A 19307-nucleotide genomic window follows, 5' to 3' on the forward strand; every position below is an offset into this window, starting at 1 on the left:
CAAGAGCACCTGAGCTCTTAAAGAAACACAAATTAAACATAAAAACCGTATTTATTAGGAGATAATTCAGTTAAATTTTCAATACTAAATCAACAACTGAAATGAATCCATATTTTGTTGAAACATCGTACGAACGGCGGAAAACGGAATCGCATTTATAAAAATATACTTTTTTTCACTCGGACTTCTATGTTATTTGATAGTCAAACGGTTGACCCTTTAAATACAAAAATACATCTACAAGAACATATTCTGAAACTTCTTAAATCCACTAACTTTTTTTAAAAGTTTCAAGCTATGTATTGCATTAGAAAACATACATAGGTGTTAAAGAATGACTGACAAGGAGCCTGTTTAACAAAATACTATGGCTTGATCTGGGCGGAGTCTCTGATCTGGGTCACAAAGATGGCCATACGCGACGGCATAAAAGCAATTGCTTTAAAAATCAAACTTTAGATTTTTTATATATCTCGTAGCTAGTGCCCCTTTAAAGGGATTGGCAGGGGAAAAAAAATTGGCAACATGTGTAATATTTAAACATTTATTCTATTTACATTGTTTTTGTAAACTTTTTTTTTACATATCACAAAATGTTACGGTAACTACGACAATCTACAATTTGTTCAAATATTGAGCAAAAAGTGTATTTCTATTGAAGATAATATTCATATATTCATTTGATCTTTCCTTAGTTGAAAATAACACAATGAACACTAGTGTGAAACTTTGATAGATATTTAACTCTTCCCAGTGATAAAATCATGTACAAATATACCAAGCTGCTTTAACAAGATATTAAAAATTGGTATGTATATATCCAGTGAAATCTACAACTTTAACAGATAACTTCACAAATAATATCCTGTCTCAACATTGATTTGTATGAAAAGAGGATGCATTTTTTTTCTCCAACATTACATGACAATTTGGTCTCAAATAAATTGTTTTTATTCTTTATATTTTGGTTGGGTGGGACTGGATTTTAGGATTTTCATGAAATTGTCAAATCACACAGCAGAATTTCCTCTTTGTTACATTCATAGCTATCCCAAATTCATAGATTGTTTGTTTATGATTTTTTTTTATCAAATTAAAACCTCAAAATACCAATAAAGCTTTGACACTGAGGAAAAAAAGCCCAAGTGAGAAATATATGCAGTGGAAACTAGTCCAACAGCTTGTATTGGCAAATATTGAACTAAAAGTAGTATATCTAATAGCTGTTAAACCACAGCAGTAAGTTAATTGTTATAATGTAAGATGCCTGCAATTATTATGTATTCCTATATTGACATTAAAAATTGTTGTGCAATAAATATCACTATTCGATACAAATATGAATCATATACATAAAAAACATAAAATATAATATTAATCACAACAAGGTCTATCTATAATGAATAAATTAAGAGAAGAACACTTCTTCTTTTGATACCTGACTTCATAAATAAAAGGGCACGTTAAACTAGTATTATAAGTTGCACTGTTAAATAAACATATACCTGATTATTAATTACAAAATATATAACTCCAGTTACAAAATTGCCTACCCATAAAAATAACATGTTTGTGTTAAGAAATCATATTTGCAGTCTTGTCAACAATTTATTGATTTTTGGCATTAATAAAATCAAATTCTTATGTTAGATTAACAGTTAAAGGTGAGTATTTGTTAATGGGTCGGATAGTCCAACCTTATATCTTTATGTTCTATCTTTTTGTTGAATATTTCCTTTTACATAAACATGATAAATGAATTGACATTATAAACATTGAATACATGAATTTAAAAAAATCAGCTGGGTGGTTGTTTTGATTTGTGAATTCAGTTTCACATTCCATGAAAATTCATAAATTGACTTACACTTTTTATGTATCATTTAGATAAAATACACAAATATCTAATTGACTTTGCAATAACCTACAACATAACTGGCTATTTTACAGTGACATTCTGTCATGAATCTACAGGAAATGCAATGTCATATACTTGTTGATAATTCTCTACAAAATGTATCTCAACTCCATCTTTGATAAAGTCTGGCAAATCAGAATAATCTTTTCTGTTCTCTTCGGGCAAGATAATACATGTTATTCCTGATCGCTTTGCCTGTAAAATTAATAAACTCAATTAATTTGCATACAATGCTTATAATATGGTATGGTATTCATGTGTTGATCAAGTTAAGCAAAGAAGGAAATGGTCCTCAAAATTATTTCAGTAGGTGTAAAAACTGATCTGGTCACTAAATCAATTATCAACATGTTTTTCTAATAAAAAGAATTTCAATATTCTAATATAAAACTGTAAACCATTGAAATTTATACCAGCAATTTAAATAAAAATATTTATTGTTTTACAAGTATCATCATTTGATTAAATTTCAAGAAACCAATAAATTGTTTAAGTGAACATTCTCTTTGTATAAACATCTGTTTTGTGAAGGCACAAGAGAAGTTACTTAGAGATCTTCTTCATTTGGTAGCTGGTAGATGGTTTTCCCATTGGCAATCATTAAACGTCCCCTTACTTTTTTATAATATAAAATGTACATGTAAGCAATCTGAAACTTTTCACTTACAGCAATAGTTTTCTCTTTGATACCTCCCACTGGGAGCACCTTTCCTGTCAATGACACCTCTCCAGTCATTGCTAGGTTCTGTCGACATGGTCTCCCTAATGTCAGGGACAACAGAGCTGTTACTATTGTACATCCAGCACTAGGTCCATCTTTCGGTGTAGCTCCCTACAATTAAACATTTGATAGCATAAGCAAGTCAGTAAAAGAAAAGTCAATGTTTACTTTAAACAGCTTATACAAAAGATGTAATGACTTTGTTAAAGAAAAGTAAAAAGTAAACTGCTTACAAGATCTTATCCAATCATAAAATAATCTTTACTTGTTAAAAAGATAGACAAGACCTTATATGTATCTTCAAAGTTATGTCAATGAAGTCAAAGAGTTGAAGGAGAAATGAGAGCCTGACTGATTTTACCTCAGGTACATGTAAATGTAGCTGTGCTTTCTGTAGGAAGTTATTATCAGGTTCTGTCTGTGTCATGTATGATTTAGCGTAGGTATAAGCTAGCTGTATACTTTCTTGCATGACTTTGCCAAGATTGCCAGTAACTTCCATAGCACCGTCTTTGTCAGAACCAATTTCTAAAGCTCTTTTCAATACTGTTTCTATATATAATGTAGCACCACCTAGAATGATATTGGGTACTCAGTACAGGAGAATGTTCACAAAATAAATTATAAATTTAACATTCATAAAATAAGTATTAATAATTATCAAACTTTTGAACACAACTTACTTGTTCTAAAACACGTTTTTAAAGAATGTATGAGGAAAATTCAAAATGGCAAAATAAAAATCTCAAACACATCAAATGAATGGATAGCAACTGTCATATTCCTTACTTGATACGTTTACACGCCATTATTCCGACAGCCCATTAGTCCGACAGCCCATTGGCCCCACAACCCATTAGTCCGACAACCCAATAGTCTGACAACCCATTGCTCCAACAGCCCAATACTCCGACAACCCATAAGTCCGACACTTATCAAGTCAAGTATCAGGTAAAATAAATGTTTGTCTGTCTGTATTATTACGTTTATGTAATAACATATTTTAAGAAATAACTCCGTATATATTACATAAGACTAAGGTAGTTCGAATACTTTCTATATACTCAACTCAAAATCTGTTTATAGAATAGAACAGAAAAGAATATTTCATTTTCCAAATACATTTGTAACAGGGTCTATAAAGAGCATATAAATCAAGACCAGCCGACCGTGCAAGGGCTGTATAGCCAGTCAAGGTCGTTAAAAACTTCCATTTGTTGTTGCCAACCAGTGATGGTGGGAGCTACTGATGATACCCACGCCGGTAAACAGAAAGTTGTTGAGTCTGAAATTGCATCACACGATAAAGCCGACTTCAATAAACCCTGAAACCAAATTTCAGAAATCCTTATAATGTTGTTTATGAAAAAGATGCAACGAAAATATTCACGGGACGGACGGACGAACTGACGGATGGACGGACGGTCAGACAGAGGTATAATGCTTGGGTCAACATTAAGACAATACAATACTAATATATACTAGTTATCTTTATTCCACAATCGGAGCCAAAACAAAATAGGAAAAAAAGAACTAACACATTGATATCAAACAACAGTCAGTATCAAGACCTGTACTACATGCATAATTCAAATGAACTAACAATAAAATCATAATTTTTCCCATAGTAGTAAAGTTTTCTTGTGTTAACATCGAAGATTAATGAGTCATGTTTATCTAACTTTATCTAACTCTGACAAGTGCTAGAAATTAATATGCTGAAAGAGTTCATCCATTATTATGAAGGGAGCATTCGATTGAAAAATGACGCTCATACTCAACTTTATCAGCTGTACAATACGTTTTTTTGAGTATCTGGCATTTTCAATTCCTAATGTAATGGGTTCTTAATTAACATTTGAACTACCTTTCTTAAAATCAATGATATCTAAATTGAAACAATCTTTAAATGAAAAATAAGTGTCAAGTATGCCACAAAACACACAATGTACTTAGTTTTTAGATAATTTGACAAAGACACAAGCGTGACCAGAATGTCATACATTGTCTTCGAATTTTTACTAGTTGTTATTGACTTTTATACTGCACTCGTTCTATTTAAGCATTCACATTGCGTTGACTGGATGTTTCTTTGTCATATACAGTCACTGACCCGATATCACTTTTCCTCATGAATATTTAAATAGAAGTTACCGAAATTGTCATGTCCGCCATATTTGTTTTTCGTATTAAGTTTTGTTGTAAATCATAAGTCCTAAACCTACCCCAACCATTATAAATGAGGCATATTTTTCTAGATTTTAAAATAAGCTCAGGATATAATATAAGTATCCCTACAAATATATTGAGTTTCATCTCTCAGACTATGTCTGATCTATCGCTATTGCGGAAGTGACTTGTAGTTGTCTCCGTATTTCGTGGATTTACTTTCCCGAACATGATACCGTATTCTTAATTGAAATTGCTCATCTTTTCTGAGCACAAATTTCGTCCTATTTGTCATCTTATGTTTTAGGATCTTGGTATGTATTTGATTCTGTTTTTCTCATTTTGCCTGATGCCACATTAGTCCCTTATTTCTGCGACAAAATCAATTTAAATAAAACTCAGATGAGTGACACAAGGGGTAGCAAATGTTGCGTCCAAAGAGGGCGGGTAGTGTAATCCAACTACGATATATTTATTAATGTAATTAATTGTGGTGAAACTTCACTTCCCTGATACGTGTAAGAGGGAAACCGAAGATCTAGTGAAAGGTAGATCAAGACACAAAAAAACCAAGCGAACTAGAACAGCACAGACTGACAGTTGACACAAAAACGACGAAATATGAATAAATAAAATATTATACTCAGACAAGTAAAACATAAGAGGGTCGAAGGTAAGGACTGGGCAGTTGCAATTTGCATGTGTATCAACTTTAATATAATGAGACAAATATCCCGCATGGAAAGAATAATAGGAATCAAAACGGACAACCCCAAATATTAAAGAGAACAAAGTTGGTCTTTTTAAAGAAAAATTAAGCAATACACACAAGACAGATGCATTGTCGGAATAATGGGCTGTCGGAGTAATGGGTTGTCGGAATAGTGGGCTGTCGGAGTATTGGGCTGTCGGAATAGCGGGTTGTCGGAGTAATGGGCTGTCGGAATAATAGGCTGTCGGAGTAATGGGCTGTCGGAATAATGGTTGTCGGACTAATGGGATGTCACCCTTGATACAGGCATTTTCTTAAGTAGAAAACGATTTTAATAGCTAGCTAAACCTCTCACATGTATGACATGAAATTCCATCTCATTTAGTCTCATAATTTTACATGTCATAGTATTATACTATTGTTCTCTGATGTCTATCTGTGTTTTATATCTATTTAATATATGTTGTTAATTTTGAAATAGCATGTCTATGACCTTGTAATAAAGATTCATTCATTCATTTTTCCAAAATTATCCAAGTAAAACTGCATCTAAAAATAAACAAAGAAGAGTCTGATAGCTTAAGTTGGAAAGATTGATTCCCTTTATATCTGAAGTCTCTCGATCTCGTTAGACCTACCCATAGCAGTCCATGCTAAACCTGTGACGACCCCTGGTGGAGTTATATCGTACATCCTGTCTGATGTAAACAATGGCTTCCCCACATAGTCTGATAAATTATCTGTAGATATCTCTATATTTTCTGTGTTTTCTTTCACCATCTTAAGTGCTGCTTTCCTATATATCTGAAAACAAAACATACAATTTTATAAACTAGGCAGAACTTTTTTCTCTCCTAAGAATATAAATGCTTTGCTATCAACTGTCAGAGATTTGCACTAATCAAATAAAGAACATTCATGTTCAGAACAGAGAACTTGCAGTACATCAAATTATAAAATGTTAATGTATGTCTTTTGAAAAAAGATTGTATGCTGACCTTAAATGTATTTTTGTTAATTGGGTTTTGGGGTTACAGTCTCATTGGCTAATACCTAACATATCCTTTTATTCATATCAAACTTTACAGATAGGCACAGAAGAAAATCAAAATTTATGGATAGATAGAACATCATATTTACAGATGGACTGAGGAATGAAAACCATAATATGTTAAACTAATTATCAGATATCCATTCCGTTTCACCTTAGAAATGACAAAAAATTTACCTTTTTGACAGCATAAATGTTTGTGCTAATATCACACTTTCTGCAGTTGTTTTCACAATGTATCTCACGGCTATAAACTATAGTTTTACTGGAAAGTTTATGAATAAAGTATTTTTCTCGAAAAATCGTTAACTTTGTTTAAAGGATATTATAAAATGTCAACTGCTTTATTTAATCCTTTATGCAGAAAACCTGAATTCCTATATATTAAGGGCTTATCAATGTATTTTGTCTACATACAGTTTCCTATGTAGAGCAAAGATTTCTCTTGTCTAAAAGACTGAACCATACCTTTTCTACCTGTTTCTGTAGATTTCTAACTCCGCTCTCCCTACAATAATGTTTGATTAAAGTGTTCATAGCATCATCTGATATAGAAACACCTTCTTTAGTTATACCAGTATGTTCCTGGGCTTGTGGCACCAAATATTTCTGAAATATAAACAAATATCAGTTACACACTCCATTTATGAAATAGTTCAGTTTTGACTGAAAGAAAAAATATTCAAATATATTTCATTGACTTGGTTAAAATGATTGAATCCATCAAATTTGTTAGATCTTGTTATCAATAAAGAAAATCAAATTTTGGTATGAGAATCCTGTGATCTTTGTGTTAAAATGAAGTGAAAATAAACAAAAACAAACTATATCAAGAGTACACAAGTCATTCATTTCATTAGTCAGATACACTGACAACAACATGGGAAATAGTGAAAAATGATGAACAGCAAAACAACAGTCTATAAAACACGTCATAAAAAACAGGATTCAGGAACATATATATTGATGGGACTTGACAATACATAATAAAAACAGGACCCAGGAACATATATATTGATGGGACTTGACAATACATAATAAAAACAGGACCCAGGAACATATATATTGATGGGACTTGACAATACATAATAAAAACAGGACCCAGGAACATATATATTGATGGGACTTGACAATACATAATAAAAACAGGACCCAGGAACATATATATTGATGGGACTTGACAATACATAATAAAAACAGGACCCAGGAACATATATATTGATGGGACTTGACAATACATCATAAAAACAGGACCCAGGAACATATATATTGATGGGACTTGACAATACATCATAAAAACAGGACCCAGGAACATATATATTGATGGGACTTGACAATACATCATAAAAACAGGACCCAGGAACATATATATTGATGGGACTTGAGTCACTTGACAATACATCATAAAAACAGGACCCAGGAACATATATATTGATGGGACTTGACAATACATCATAAATACAGGATCCAGGAACATATATATTGATGGGACTTGAGTCACTTGACAATACATCATAAAAACAGGACCCAGGAACATATATATTGATGGGACTTGACAATACATCATAAAAACAGGATCCAAGAACATATATATTGATGGGACTTGACAATACATAATAATACAGGATTTTGTTGTTGGGTCATAGTAAATAAATTACACTATATGGAAATGGATATGTGTAAAATACTATTTTCTTAATAATTTCTAATAGTATCAATAAATGTCATTCAAACCACGTAATGAGTGAGGCCAGTGTATAGAACTTGTAATTTGTCACTTCAAATTTGGCCTAATCACATTCATTTCATCACAGAAGGGTACAGAATGCAAACTGGTTACTAACAAAAATGGGGCAGATGGCACTCTCAGTAACCTTGAATTCACCAACCAATATAAAGCAATTTACATCAAATTAATCATACTTATATTGGTAATTTAATATGAAACTAGATGTGTCAAAGCGACACGAATGGCCCTGTCTCAAAAAGTTGAACAATTTGTTATTTCAATAACACATGTGGACACAAACATGAAGGTAGTCTCACATATCAAAAATCAGCTCAAAATGTGGATGCGTATTTAAAAAAAGTCTGTATAACTGTGATGTTCAACAATTTTCAAAGTTGTAAAGCCTTAATTTTGGCAAAAATAAGCGGAGCAGAACGAAACTTAAACTTGATCTGTAACTCACATACTAAAAATCAGCCCAATATCTGAAAGAGTTTAGAAAAAAAGTCTGTATAACTGTGATTTTCAACAATTTATCAAAGTCCATAGCCTGTAATTTTGGCAAAAATGAGCCGAGTTTAATAAAACTTAAACTTGATCTGTAACTCATCTTGGTTAACTCACATGCCAAAAATCATCCCAATATTTGAAAGCGTTTAGAAAAAAAGTCTGTGTAACTGTTATTTTCAACAATTTATCAAAGTCCAAAGCCCGTAATTTCGACAAAAATTAGCGGAGCGGACCGAAACTTAAACTTGATCTGTAACTCATCCTGGTTAACTCACATACCAAAAATCAGCCCAATATCTGAAGGCATTTAGAAAAAAACTCTGTATAATGGTTTGTTGCGGAATGACAGAATGACAAGAATTTCAGAATTACGGAATTTCAGAATTACGGACAAGGGTAAAACTATATGGCACCGACAACTTCATTGAGGGGCCATAAAAATATATCTACTTTAAGACAAGAGGCTGTCACAACGACAGCAAACCGGATTTATTAACATTTATTTGTGTCCTGGCAATATCACAAGAACCATTACTGATGAATGGTGAAAGTGAAAATCGTCAATATCAAATTTGACCTCCATTTTGTCATCAGTATCAACATATTAAAATTTGAAAAGCTTAGATTGAATGGTTCATGAGTAAATGCAACAACCTGAATGGAAACGCCATTTTACGATCTTTCAAGAACCATAACTCCTGAACGGTACAAGTCAAAATCGTCATTATTGAACTTGACCTCTATTTTGTCATCAGTAACAACATATTAAAATTTCAAAAGCTTTGGTTGAATGGTTCATGAGAAAATGCATGGACACGACGGGAAAAACCATTTTTCAATCTTTCAAGAACCACAACTCCTGAACGGTAAAAGTCAAAATCGTCATTATTGAACTTGACCTCCATTTTGTCATCAGTAACAGCATATTAAAATTTCAGAAGCTTTGGTAGAACAGTTCATGCATAAATGCACGGACACGACTGGAAACTCCATTTTTCAATCTTTCAAGAACCATAACTCCTGAACGGTAAAAGTCAAATTCGTCATTATTGAACTTGACCTCCATTCTTTCATTAGTAACAACATATTAAAATTTGGGAAGCTTTGGTAGAACAGTTCATGCGTAAATGCACGGACAACTCCATTTTTCAATCTTTCAAGAACCATAACTCCTGAACGGTAAAAGTCAAAATCGCCATTATTGAACTTGACCTTCGTATAGTTGTCAGGAATAACATATTAAAATTTTAAAAGCTTTGGTTAAACGGTTCATGAGTTAATGCACGGACAACATTTGATTGCCGCCCGCCCGCCCGGCCGCCCGCCCGCCGTACATCCCCAAATCAATAACCGACATTTTTGTCACAAAAATCCGGTTAATAAAACATTTTTGTTTGTGACAATGTGGTTATTTATTGAATTACCTTGATGGTTTTGCAGTCAGACACTTCTAAAATGCTTCAATCTCGCAAAGTCTCAGAAAGTTCAGGAGTTTATCAATTCATTACTGAAAAGTCTATCAGGTTCATTTCCCATTAGATATACTGTTCACAATGTGACTGTAGCAGTTTATTTGACTTAATTCTACATACCTGAGCTATAGCTAATTTTTCTTCAGCTACATAACCAGAAACATCAATCATTTCCATTCTGTCTTTAAGGGGTTCTGGGATAGTATCTGTCACATTGGCAGTGCAAATAAATAATACCTAAAATCATACATTGTTTCAAAATACTTTATAGAAATTCAAATTTCATATCAATAAATATCAAAGTGAATTGAATAAACTAGTTGAGCAATAAATAATATTTATGAAGAAACCATAAAAACATACATCAAAACTTATTGGTAAATATTGTTTAAGACTGCAAATCTAACTTCAACAAAATGTTTCAAACACAATATAGTTCACAACTTTCATGGATGGTGTAGGCAAAACCACAACTTCACAAAACAATCATACTAGTTAAAATAATAACTTACTTTAGAACAATCAACAGTCACATCAAGATAATGGTCAAGGAAGTTAGCATTTTGTTCAGGATCTAGTAACTCGAGTAATGCTGAAGCTGGATCACCTTGGTAACCTTTACCTATCTTATCTACCTGTAAATATACACAAAACTTGATACACGTACAACTATCTTAATCATATAATTCAATACATATTTTAATAGATTTAATAGGAGACTATTGGAGTAATCTCCCTCAAAAATGAGTTATTTTGCAAATTCTGTTAAAATTATATTTCCCCTGGTAAATGTCCATATAAAAAGCATATACTAATTGTATCATTTATATCCAATATAAGGTAGCAAGCAACATATTTCATTGTAAGTTTCTAAAACAATGAATCTCACTTTTCATGATGTATAAAGGGACTTGTTCTTTAGAAGACATACATCCCATAATAGTACTGACCTCATCAATAAGTACAAGTGGATTTTCCGTCTTCGTTTTCTTTAGACACTGTATCATTTTACCTGGCATGGCTCCCACATACGTCCTCCTGTAAACAGGTTTTAAATTAACTCCTTTATTTGTGTTTCAATGTTTACATTATAAAGAATTGAGACAATCATTGTAAATCAACACTTGTTATAACACCATTTTCAAAAATGTTGTTAATTTGTGGCGGTCAGTTTTTATTAATGGAGGAACCACCATCGACCAACTGACAAATCTAGTCAATTTTAAAAGATTAGAGTCAAGCACACCTGCTACATGCCTACATAAAACTCACAACCACAGTGTTGACAGTCAGTCTAGTGATACAGACAATTTAATAATTAGACCAGTTGGCCACAAAGGCCCCAATCAACATTAAAACATTTTATATTTAAATCAAAATTACATCTTACAACAAATTTATTTTTTGGGGTTAATGCTCTCAGTTCTGTCTGATTTTATTTTACTTAAAACAGATTATGGTTTGTTTTCAACAGGAATTTTAACAAGACTGTGTCCATAGTACACAGATTCCCCACTCACACGTTCATTTTCTATGTTTAGTAGACTGTGAAATCGGGGTAAAAACTCTAATTTGGCATAAAAATTAGAAATATCATATCATAGGGAATATGTTTACTAAGTTTCAAGTAGATTGGACTTCAACTTCATCAAAAACTACCTTGACCAAAAACTTTAACCTGAAGCGGAACAAACAAACGGACCCACAGACCAGAAAACATAATGCCCCTCTACTATTGTAGGTGGGGCATAAAAATAAAAAGCTGTTTTGGTCTATTTTAATAAGTGTTTTCATCCATTTGTAACATGTCAATTTACATAGCTACATGAATCATACCTGCCAACTTTCCCGATTTAGGCGTGTATTACACGATTTTGACCCTTTGTCACGATTGCACGATTGTGATCGTGAAAACCCCTCTAAAACACGATTTTGTGAAAATCTACAAAAAAATATGGATGGTTCCCGATTTGAACTGTGTGCAAGGAAGACATTCGTGTTCAGCCAATCAAATTCTATGTTAATTGTTTCTCATGATCAAATTAATCAGCCAATCAAAAACGTTTTCTCTCAAGATAATTCTAACATCCTAGATTTTGAACTTGTAAATACTCCTGATTACCCAGTACGGGGTGTTCCTTAGATAAGAAGCTCATACACAAGAAAGAAAGAAAGAACTTATGTTGAATTCCTCTGTTTTTTAAAATCGTAAACATGGCAAATGCTTTTTCACCTGCAAGGAGGTTCTTACATAGAATAAGAATAAAAGCATGGCTGATTGACAAACTTCAATGATGCAGTACTACCATAAAGATAATAAATAGTAGTTTATTCACTAATTTATTGATATTACACTTGCTGTAACAAATGTTATTTATGTATTTAATTAAAATACCAAATCATTTAATGTACTATTCTTTATTTTTCACATGGACAACACAAAAAAACCCACATGAGGAATCCCTTAAATGAGGGACTTCCCTTAGTCAAGGGGTCATTTTACTTCTGTGAAAAATAAAAATGAAAAATGTAGATTTTTATTTAACTTAAAAATGGGCAATTCTGACATTATATTTAGAACTACTTTTCTTAATGTACAGTGGGATTTCCAGTGACACTAGAACAATAGAAAAGTCACTCTTCTTATGAAAGAGATAGAAAAGGTCTAAGAACAGGAGAGACAATTTACGCATAAAACCCGATATGCATAGGGATGAATATCTCTTAAAACACAAAACCATTATATAACTTTTATACAACCACTATAAATAAAGTAAATGTTAAAGCTAAATGTGTTAATATATGATTTTTTAATTGCCAAACATGCTGTTAATTGAACAACCTATTGTTCAACATAGGGGTGTGTAAAAAACTGCCAGATTTGACTGCATATTTTTCTTTTTTTTTGAAAAAAATATATATCAAACCTTAATAATGTAGCTTTCTGGGTATCCAATTTTTAACGTGTTCCGAAATGTAGTTTCGTCACAAGAATTTTTCAAAGTTGTGTCATTTTGTCTATATGAATGTCGGTAAATTGGTATGATCGAGCACACCGACAAGTATATCGTTGGGACAACTCTATATAATGTAATCAATATACGTGAAAGATTACCTAATGTGAAGTTTATCAAAATCATCATAACATAATTGATCAACACATTATGTTTGAACAACATGAGTCCTACAATATAAGATTTAAAGGTGCATATCATTTACATTCAACGTTTTTATTGGATTTTTTTTTACTACAATGTAACCTCGAGGTTCAACGTTGATAGTAAAAAAAAATCCCAGAAATTTTTTGAATGATATTGTAAATGATATGAACCTTCGAATTCTTATAACATCGGAATAGAAAATATGTGATCCGAATTAACCATGCACGTGTGCTACAGAAGATTATGAACTTTTATGATGTACAGGGGGTAAGGGTTTTTCTTAAACAATATTATGATCCCAAATTTGATGAATTTTGTTGGCAATACTTTAATATACACACTACATATAGCAAAGTATATATTAAATCTCAATGTATTATAATTAGGAAAAATGTTTGACTCGGTAAAAAAAATCTTCCCCCTCCCCCCGTATTGCATGTAATGGTTTAAACCTAAAGGATTCGCACTAACTGCCTAAAAGGGGTCCGCTCCAGTCTTGAATCAGTGATTTTGTTTATCATAAACAAAATATTGTCTCACACTGAAAGGGTCAGCCGGGCAACATGCACAGCCCGGATTGTCAAAACAACTAAGATTTACAAAAACGATTACAAACAAAAACCATCAGTTGGACAATCTTACTGGAATCTGATTATCTCTACTGATAAATAATGCAACACTAATGACACATTTAAGTTTTGGAATGATTTTATTCACAAAGAATGTTTCTCATTGGTATACATTTCTATGCTCTTGTCTTTTCAGAGTTTATATTGGAAATTAAAAATTGCTGCATGAAAGACACTAGCTCCACATTCCTATGCATATGATTTTATATGTACGAGAATCATTCCATAAAATATCCGTTTGATATCCTTTCAATGCATGACACTGTCTAGTGGTTTTTCTGCCACAATTACAAGGAAAACCTGGCTAAACTTGTGCTAAATCAAACACTTGAATCTTACATCGCTATTGATGTTAAGCAATTATTTAAAGGGCCATCCGGAACTGTTGGGTGTTTATGACAGTCTTCCTTCCATACACACCATCGCTGCAAAATAATTTGAACATTCAATTAGATGATTATAATATTATTTGGCAATCCAAATAGAACCTGAAAACATCAGACCACAATAAACAGAGACCCCAAAAAAAGCCAGTTTTACTTTACAATGAAATTGAAAAAGTAGTTAGTTACATGTCAAATCATCTTTTGGCTGTCGACAAAAAATAAATAAAATCTAAATTTCGTAGCATTTTACCACCCCCCCTTTTTTTTAACTGAATTTGTTCAAGGTATGGTGGTTTTACCCCTTTTCAGATTTCAGTATGTCATGTTGTATATCTTTTATAAATTAGATGAATTTCTAGCAAGTTTCTACGATATTCTTTATCATTTGACAAAATACTATGCATCTGAATTAAATTGTTTACTATTTGAAAAAGCGCGCCTTCTTTTACTTTAATTTACTTCCCTTTATTTCACATAGCAACAAATATTAAAAACTGCCACATTTGACTGCATATCAATTTTTTTTCCCCAAAAAAATATATGTCAAGCAGCATAATTAACTTTACAAATTGGGAGAAAATCAAGATGTTCCGACTATAGGTTAGTATTAAAAAAAAATAATGAAAGGTTGGCATGATTCCAGGTTTGAACCCTGACGACACTTAAAATCGAAAATTCACTTATTTACCTATCATATGAAGATACGATGATGTGATAAACTTAACAATTAATAATTTACCTGGTGCATTATCATATTCACATTACGTTGACACGTCTCAGTTCGTCTGTGTTAGCTCATTTCAAGCTCGTAAACAATGTACACCATTTTCCGCTGTTCTTTACCGATTACCTCTAGTCAGAAGAGCCCACTGTTTACAGGGGCGATAATATTTTGTCACCGGTTCACGCACTGTGTAGGGTCCAATTATTTTGAAAAATAAAGAAGATATACATGATATATTAGGCCAAGAACATACCAAAATTCTTAGACATGTGTTGACCATATTATACCAGATAGATCATAAGATGTATAATTCTTTGGGAAAAGTTTCTTCAAATAATATGAATATGTGCTCATTTTTACTTAAAAAATGATTTAATGTCCTTACATTGAGGGGATACTCCTAGGTGTTGTTCCCAACCTGATAAAGGTCTTTCTTTGTGCATAATTTTAAATTGGAAGGTCAACAATTATTTAATATCCTTACACATGAAATTAATTCCTGGTCTTGCAGCTACCTGTTCATCTTTTCTACTGATATATAATAACTAGTGCAAATAAACTTAAGAAAAAGGCATGTAAGCTCATCTTACAAATATGACACTTTTTCTAGACCACAAAACAGCACACGCAAAATAGTCGTCGCAAAGAATTGTAACCTTTGAAATTGTTGTCGCACACTAAAACCCCCATGGGCACATTCAAAACTTAGCAGGTATGATGAATGCATTTTAGAAATTGGGGACAAAACTCTAATTTGGCATAAAACTTAAAGATCTTATCATAGGGAACAAACATGTGTACTAAATTTCAAGTTGATTAGACTTCAACTTCATCAGAAACTACCTTGACCAAAATCTTTAACCCAAAATTTTAACCTGGAGCAGGACAGACTGACAGACGCATAGAATGAAATACATAATGCCCCTAAGTGGGGCATAAACATTTGGTTTTCACAATTTACACTTAAATGCATGTATGTTTAATGCTATTGCCTTTTTCTGATTTTAGGACTCTACTAGTAAATATTACCTATGTCCTTTGATTTCAGCAACGTCAGTCATACCTCCAACACTGAATCTGTAATACTGAAACCATAAAAAATATAAAACATTTATAACTTTCTATGCATGAGTTAGCTATTGGTTAACAATTTAAGATTTGTATATGCTGTAGAATAAACAGTCAATTAGTTTGAGAGAAATTTGATTTTAAATTTATATACATACACTCTTCAGTTTATAGCTTGTGTAAATTTCAACTGTATTTCTATCCTGTATCAGCTTATTCATTGAACTTAATTAGCAGACTTTACACCAATTCATAATCCTTTAATGTTTGATATGGCTATAAATGTTTTCAATTTAATAACCTCTCTTTAAAAGGCTGAATATACAAAGTTAAAGAACCAGAATACTCACCTCTTTATTAAAGGCTTTAGCAATAAATCTGGCTATACTTGTTTTATAAAGTGGGAGAACCAGAATACTCGCCTCTTTTTAGGGCTTTAGCAATAGATCTGGCTAAATTTGTTTTATACAAAGTTAGAAAACCAGAAAATTCACCTCTCTTTATAAGGCTTTAGCAATAGATCTGGCTATACTTGTTTTATACATAGTTAGAAAACCAGAATATTCACCTCTCTTTATAAGGCTTTAGCAATAGATCTGGCTATACTTGTTTTATATAAAGTTGGAGAACCAGAATACTCACCTCTCTATTTAGGGCTTTAGCAATAGACCTGGCTAAACTTGTTTTATACATAGTTAGAAAACCAGAATATTCACCTCTCTTTATAGGGCTTTAGCAATAGATCTGGCTATACTTATTTTATACATAGTTAGAAAACCAGAATATTCACCTCTCTTTATAAGGCTTTAGCAATAGATCTGGCTATACTTGTTTTATATAAAGTGGGAGAACCAGAATACTCACCTCTCTATTTAAGGCTTTAGCAATAGATCTGGCTATACTTGTTTTACCCACACCTGGTGGACCATAAAAACATAATATTTTTCCTTGTGTTGATTTCTTTAACTGGCTTACTGCTATAAATTCCTTTAAAATAGAAAATATATCATTATCAATATTACTATTACTATCAAGCAATATGAAAAACCGATTATCATTGAGATAGACGGACAATAAAAGACCGGATCATATCAGATAATTGATGGTCAGATTTCCTGCATCGGATTGGTATTAAAAACACTCATAATAATCATTAATTGATCGTGGATATTTAACACTACTTTCAGCAGTTTTAGCTATATCATGACAACCCGTTTTAATGTTGAAGGAAGCTGGGGTACCCAGAAGAAACCTTGAGCAGAAAAACAGGACATCCTACTCAATTAAGTTCTGAGTTAAATGCTATTTTCTACAAAGATTGTTCAACTATTAAACAACCTCTAGCATTTGTAGGATAGTGATCACTGTAGATGATATTTACAATTAAGCCATAGAAGACCACTGATTATTGAAGAAGTATTATCTACTAAAAAATTATCGATAAAATTTTTTCAACTATGAAAATTGAATTTGAAACTGATCATAATGTCATGGTATTTTAAACTAGACATTTTAAAGTATTTATCATATTTATCCAGATTACTATTTTTAAAGCAAAGAAAATGTATCAACAACAACCTCAAAATATATTCTTACCAAAAATAGTCAAAATAGTAGTTTTTGTTTCTAAATACTGTAGATTCATTAACATTCGTTGGATACCAATTTGCGTAGATTTCGTGGGTACAGGATAACCTCAAATTGAAATGTTCAACAAATTGTTAATTTTACGAAAGAATGTATGAAGACTTTTCCAAAACCATGAAATTAAATATATCCACAAATATGCAAGTTTTTCTCAAACCACGAAAATCGGTACCCACAGGAATAGATGAATTCACAGTATAACTTCGTTTTATACTATTAATCAAACTAAGTAATTTTTCTACTCACAAGAATTCTATTTTTAACATCTTCCATTCCATAATGGTCTTCCTCCAACACCTCTTTGGCTTGTTCTATTTCCAAATTTTCTTCACTATATTTACCCCAGGGTAAATTGGTTAACCAATCAAGATAATTTCTTGTTACGCTGAAATAACAATTTAACATTTATTTTAACTACTGACAAAAGTTTGTTTTAAAGAAGGTAGGACAAAACCTAAAGTGAGCAAGTTCGCATACTCACGCTTTATAAAGAGGAAGAGCTATGTAGAGTAACCTGCTGACATTGTTTTAAGATCTGCAGGCCCTTTCAAGTTATAAGAATTAAAAGTGATATATCTTAAAAGCCAACTCTTGAATAAAGTCATTATACATGTTATACAGACCTCGCAGGTTGAAACCTTCATAAAGATAAAACACAGATCTGATCAAAAATGAAGGGGCTTTACCTAAAACAAGAACTTATATGGGTAAGTGTAACAACCCCTCCCTAAAATTGTCCCAAATCTCAATTTTTTTTCTATTCATGCATCTGATGTTTTGAAGAATATAAAAAAGGTAATATAAAAAAGAAGATGTGGTATGATTGCCAATGAGACAGTCCACAAGAGACCAAAATGACACAGACATTAACAACTATAGGTCACCGTACGGCCTTCAACAATGAGCAAAGCACATACCGAATGATAAGCAGTGTATCAGCTAAAGGTAGTTAATGAATACCAAGATCTAAAAATATGACTTTTCAGGCATTTCTTTGTGGATTGTTTTAAGGTCTAAAGCCAAAACAAAAGAGATTCATTCCAAAAATGAATCAGTCAGACTAATGTTTTATGAACATCTTACTTGAATTCTGATGAATGTTGATCAAGGAAACTAAGTTTATTTGTTTCTTCATCAATGACTTCCTTTACATGCTTGGGAACCACTAAGTCCTACAACATAAAAAAACATGATTATACTCCTCCACTGAGAAAATGCAGAAATTATAGTATGCCTATTATTCAGTCAACATTACTCAAAATCAAGTCTTCATCTATCGGGTCCAACTTTACTGCAAAAAAATCCTTTACAACAAATGAAATTACATGTCTACATTCAAGTCTAGAAATTGTGTACACAATTCAGTAGATGCAAAACTGTCAAAATATAAGTCAATTACTTTCTTTTGTG

General features: G+C 32.1%; 1 protein-coding gene and 1 long non-coding RNA gene across 2 annotated transcripts in view; both read right to left on the reverse strand.

Annotated features, from left to right (window-relative positions):
- Window positions 1–530: 530 nt before the first annotated feature.
- The window catches only part of LOC139519610 (lon protease homolog, mitochondrial-like), a 31910-nt gene continuing 13133 nt past the window's right edge, over window positions 531–19307 (reverse strand). Inside the window, exons 11-22 of the mRNA XM_071311801.1 lie at window positions 18981–19069; window positions 18144–18282; window positions 17115–17237; window positions 16212–16267; window positions 11233–11320; window positions 10795–10917; window positions 10403–10519; window positions 7040–7180; window positions 6159–6324; window positions 3001–3212; window positions 2586–2750; window positions 531–2113 (exon numbers count right to left, since the gene is read on the reverse strand). Coding sequence (XP_071167902.1) covers window positions 1961–2113; window positions 2586–2750; window positions 3001–3212; window positions 6159–6324; window positions 7040–7180; window positions 10403–10519; window positions 10795–10917; window positions 11233–11320; window positions 16212–16267; window positions 17115–17237; window positions 18144–18282; window positions 18981–19069 — 1572 coding nt within the window. The 3' untranslated portion in view covers window positions 531–1960. The remainder of the gene's footprint in view (window positions 2114–2585; window positions 2751–3000; window positions 3213–6158; window positions 6325–7039; window positions 7181–10402; window positions 10520–10794; window positions 10918–11232; window positions 11321–16211; window positions 16268–17114; window positions 17238–18143; window positions 18283–18980; window positions 19070–19307) is intronic.
- On the reverse strand, window positions 14134–15371 carry LOC139519564 (uncharacterized). Its single transcript, XR_011663623.1, has 2 exons — window positions 15198–15371; window positions 14134–14497 (listed from the first exon to the last, which is right to left on the reverse strand). It is a non-coding gene; the product is annotated as an uncharacterized lncRNA (long non-coding RNA).

This window comes from Mytilus edulis, chromosome 4 (assembly GCF_963676685.1).
Source record: "Mytilus edulis chromosome 4, xbMytEdul2.2, whole genome shotgun sequence".
NCBI classification, from domain to species: Eukaryota; Metazoa; Mollusca; class Bivalvia; order Mytilida; family Mytilidae; genus Mytilus; species Mytilus edulis.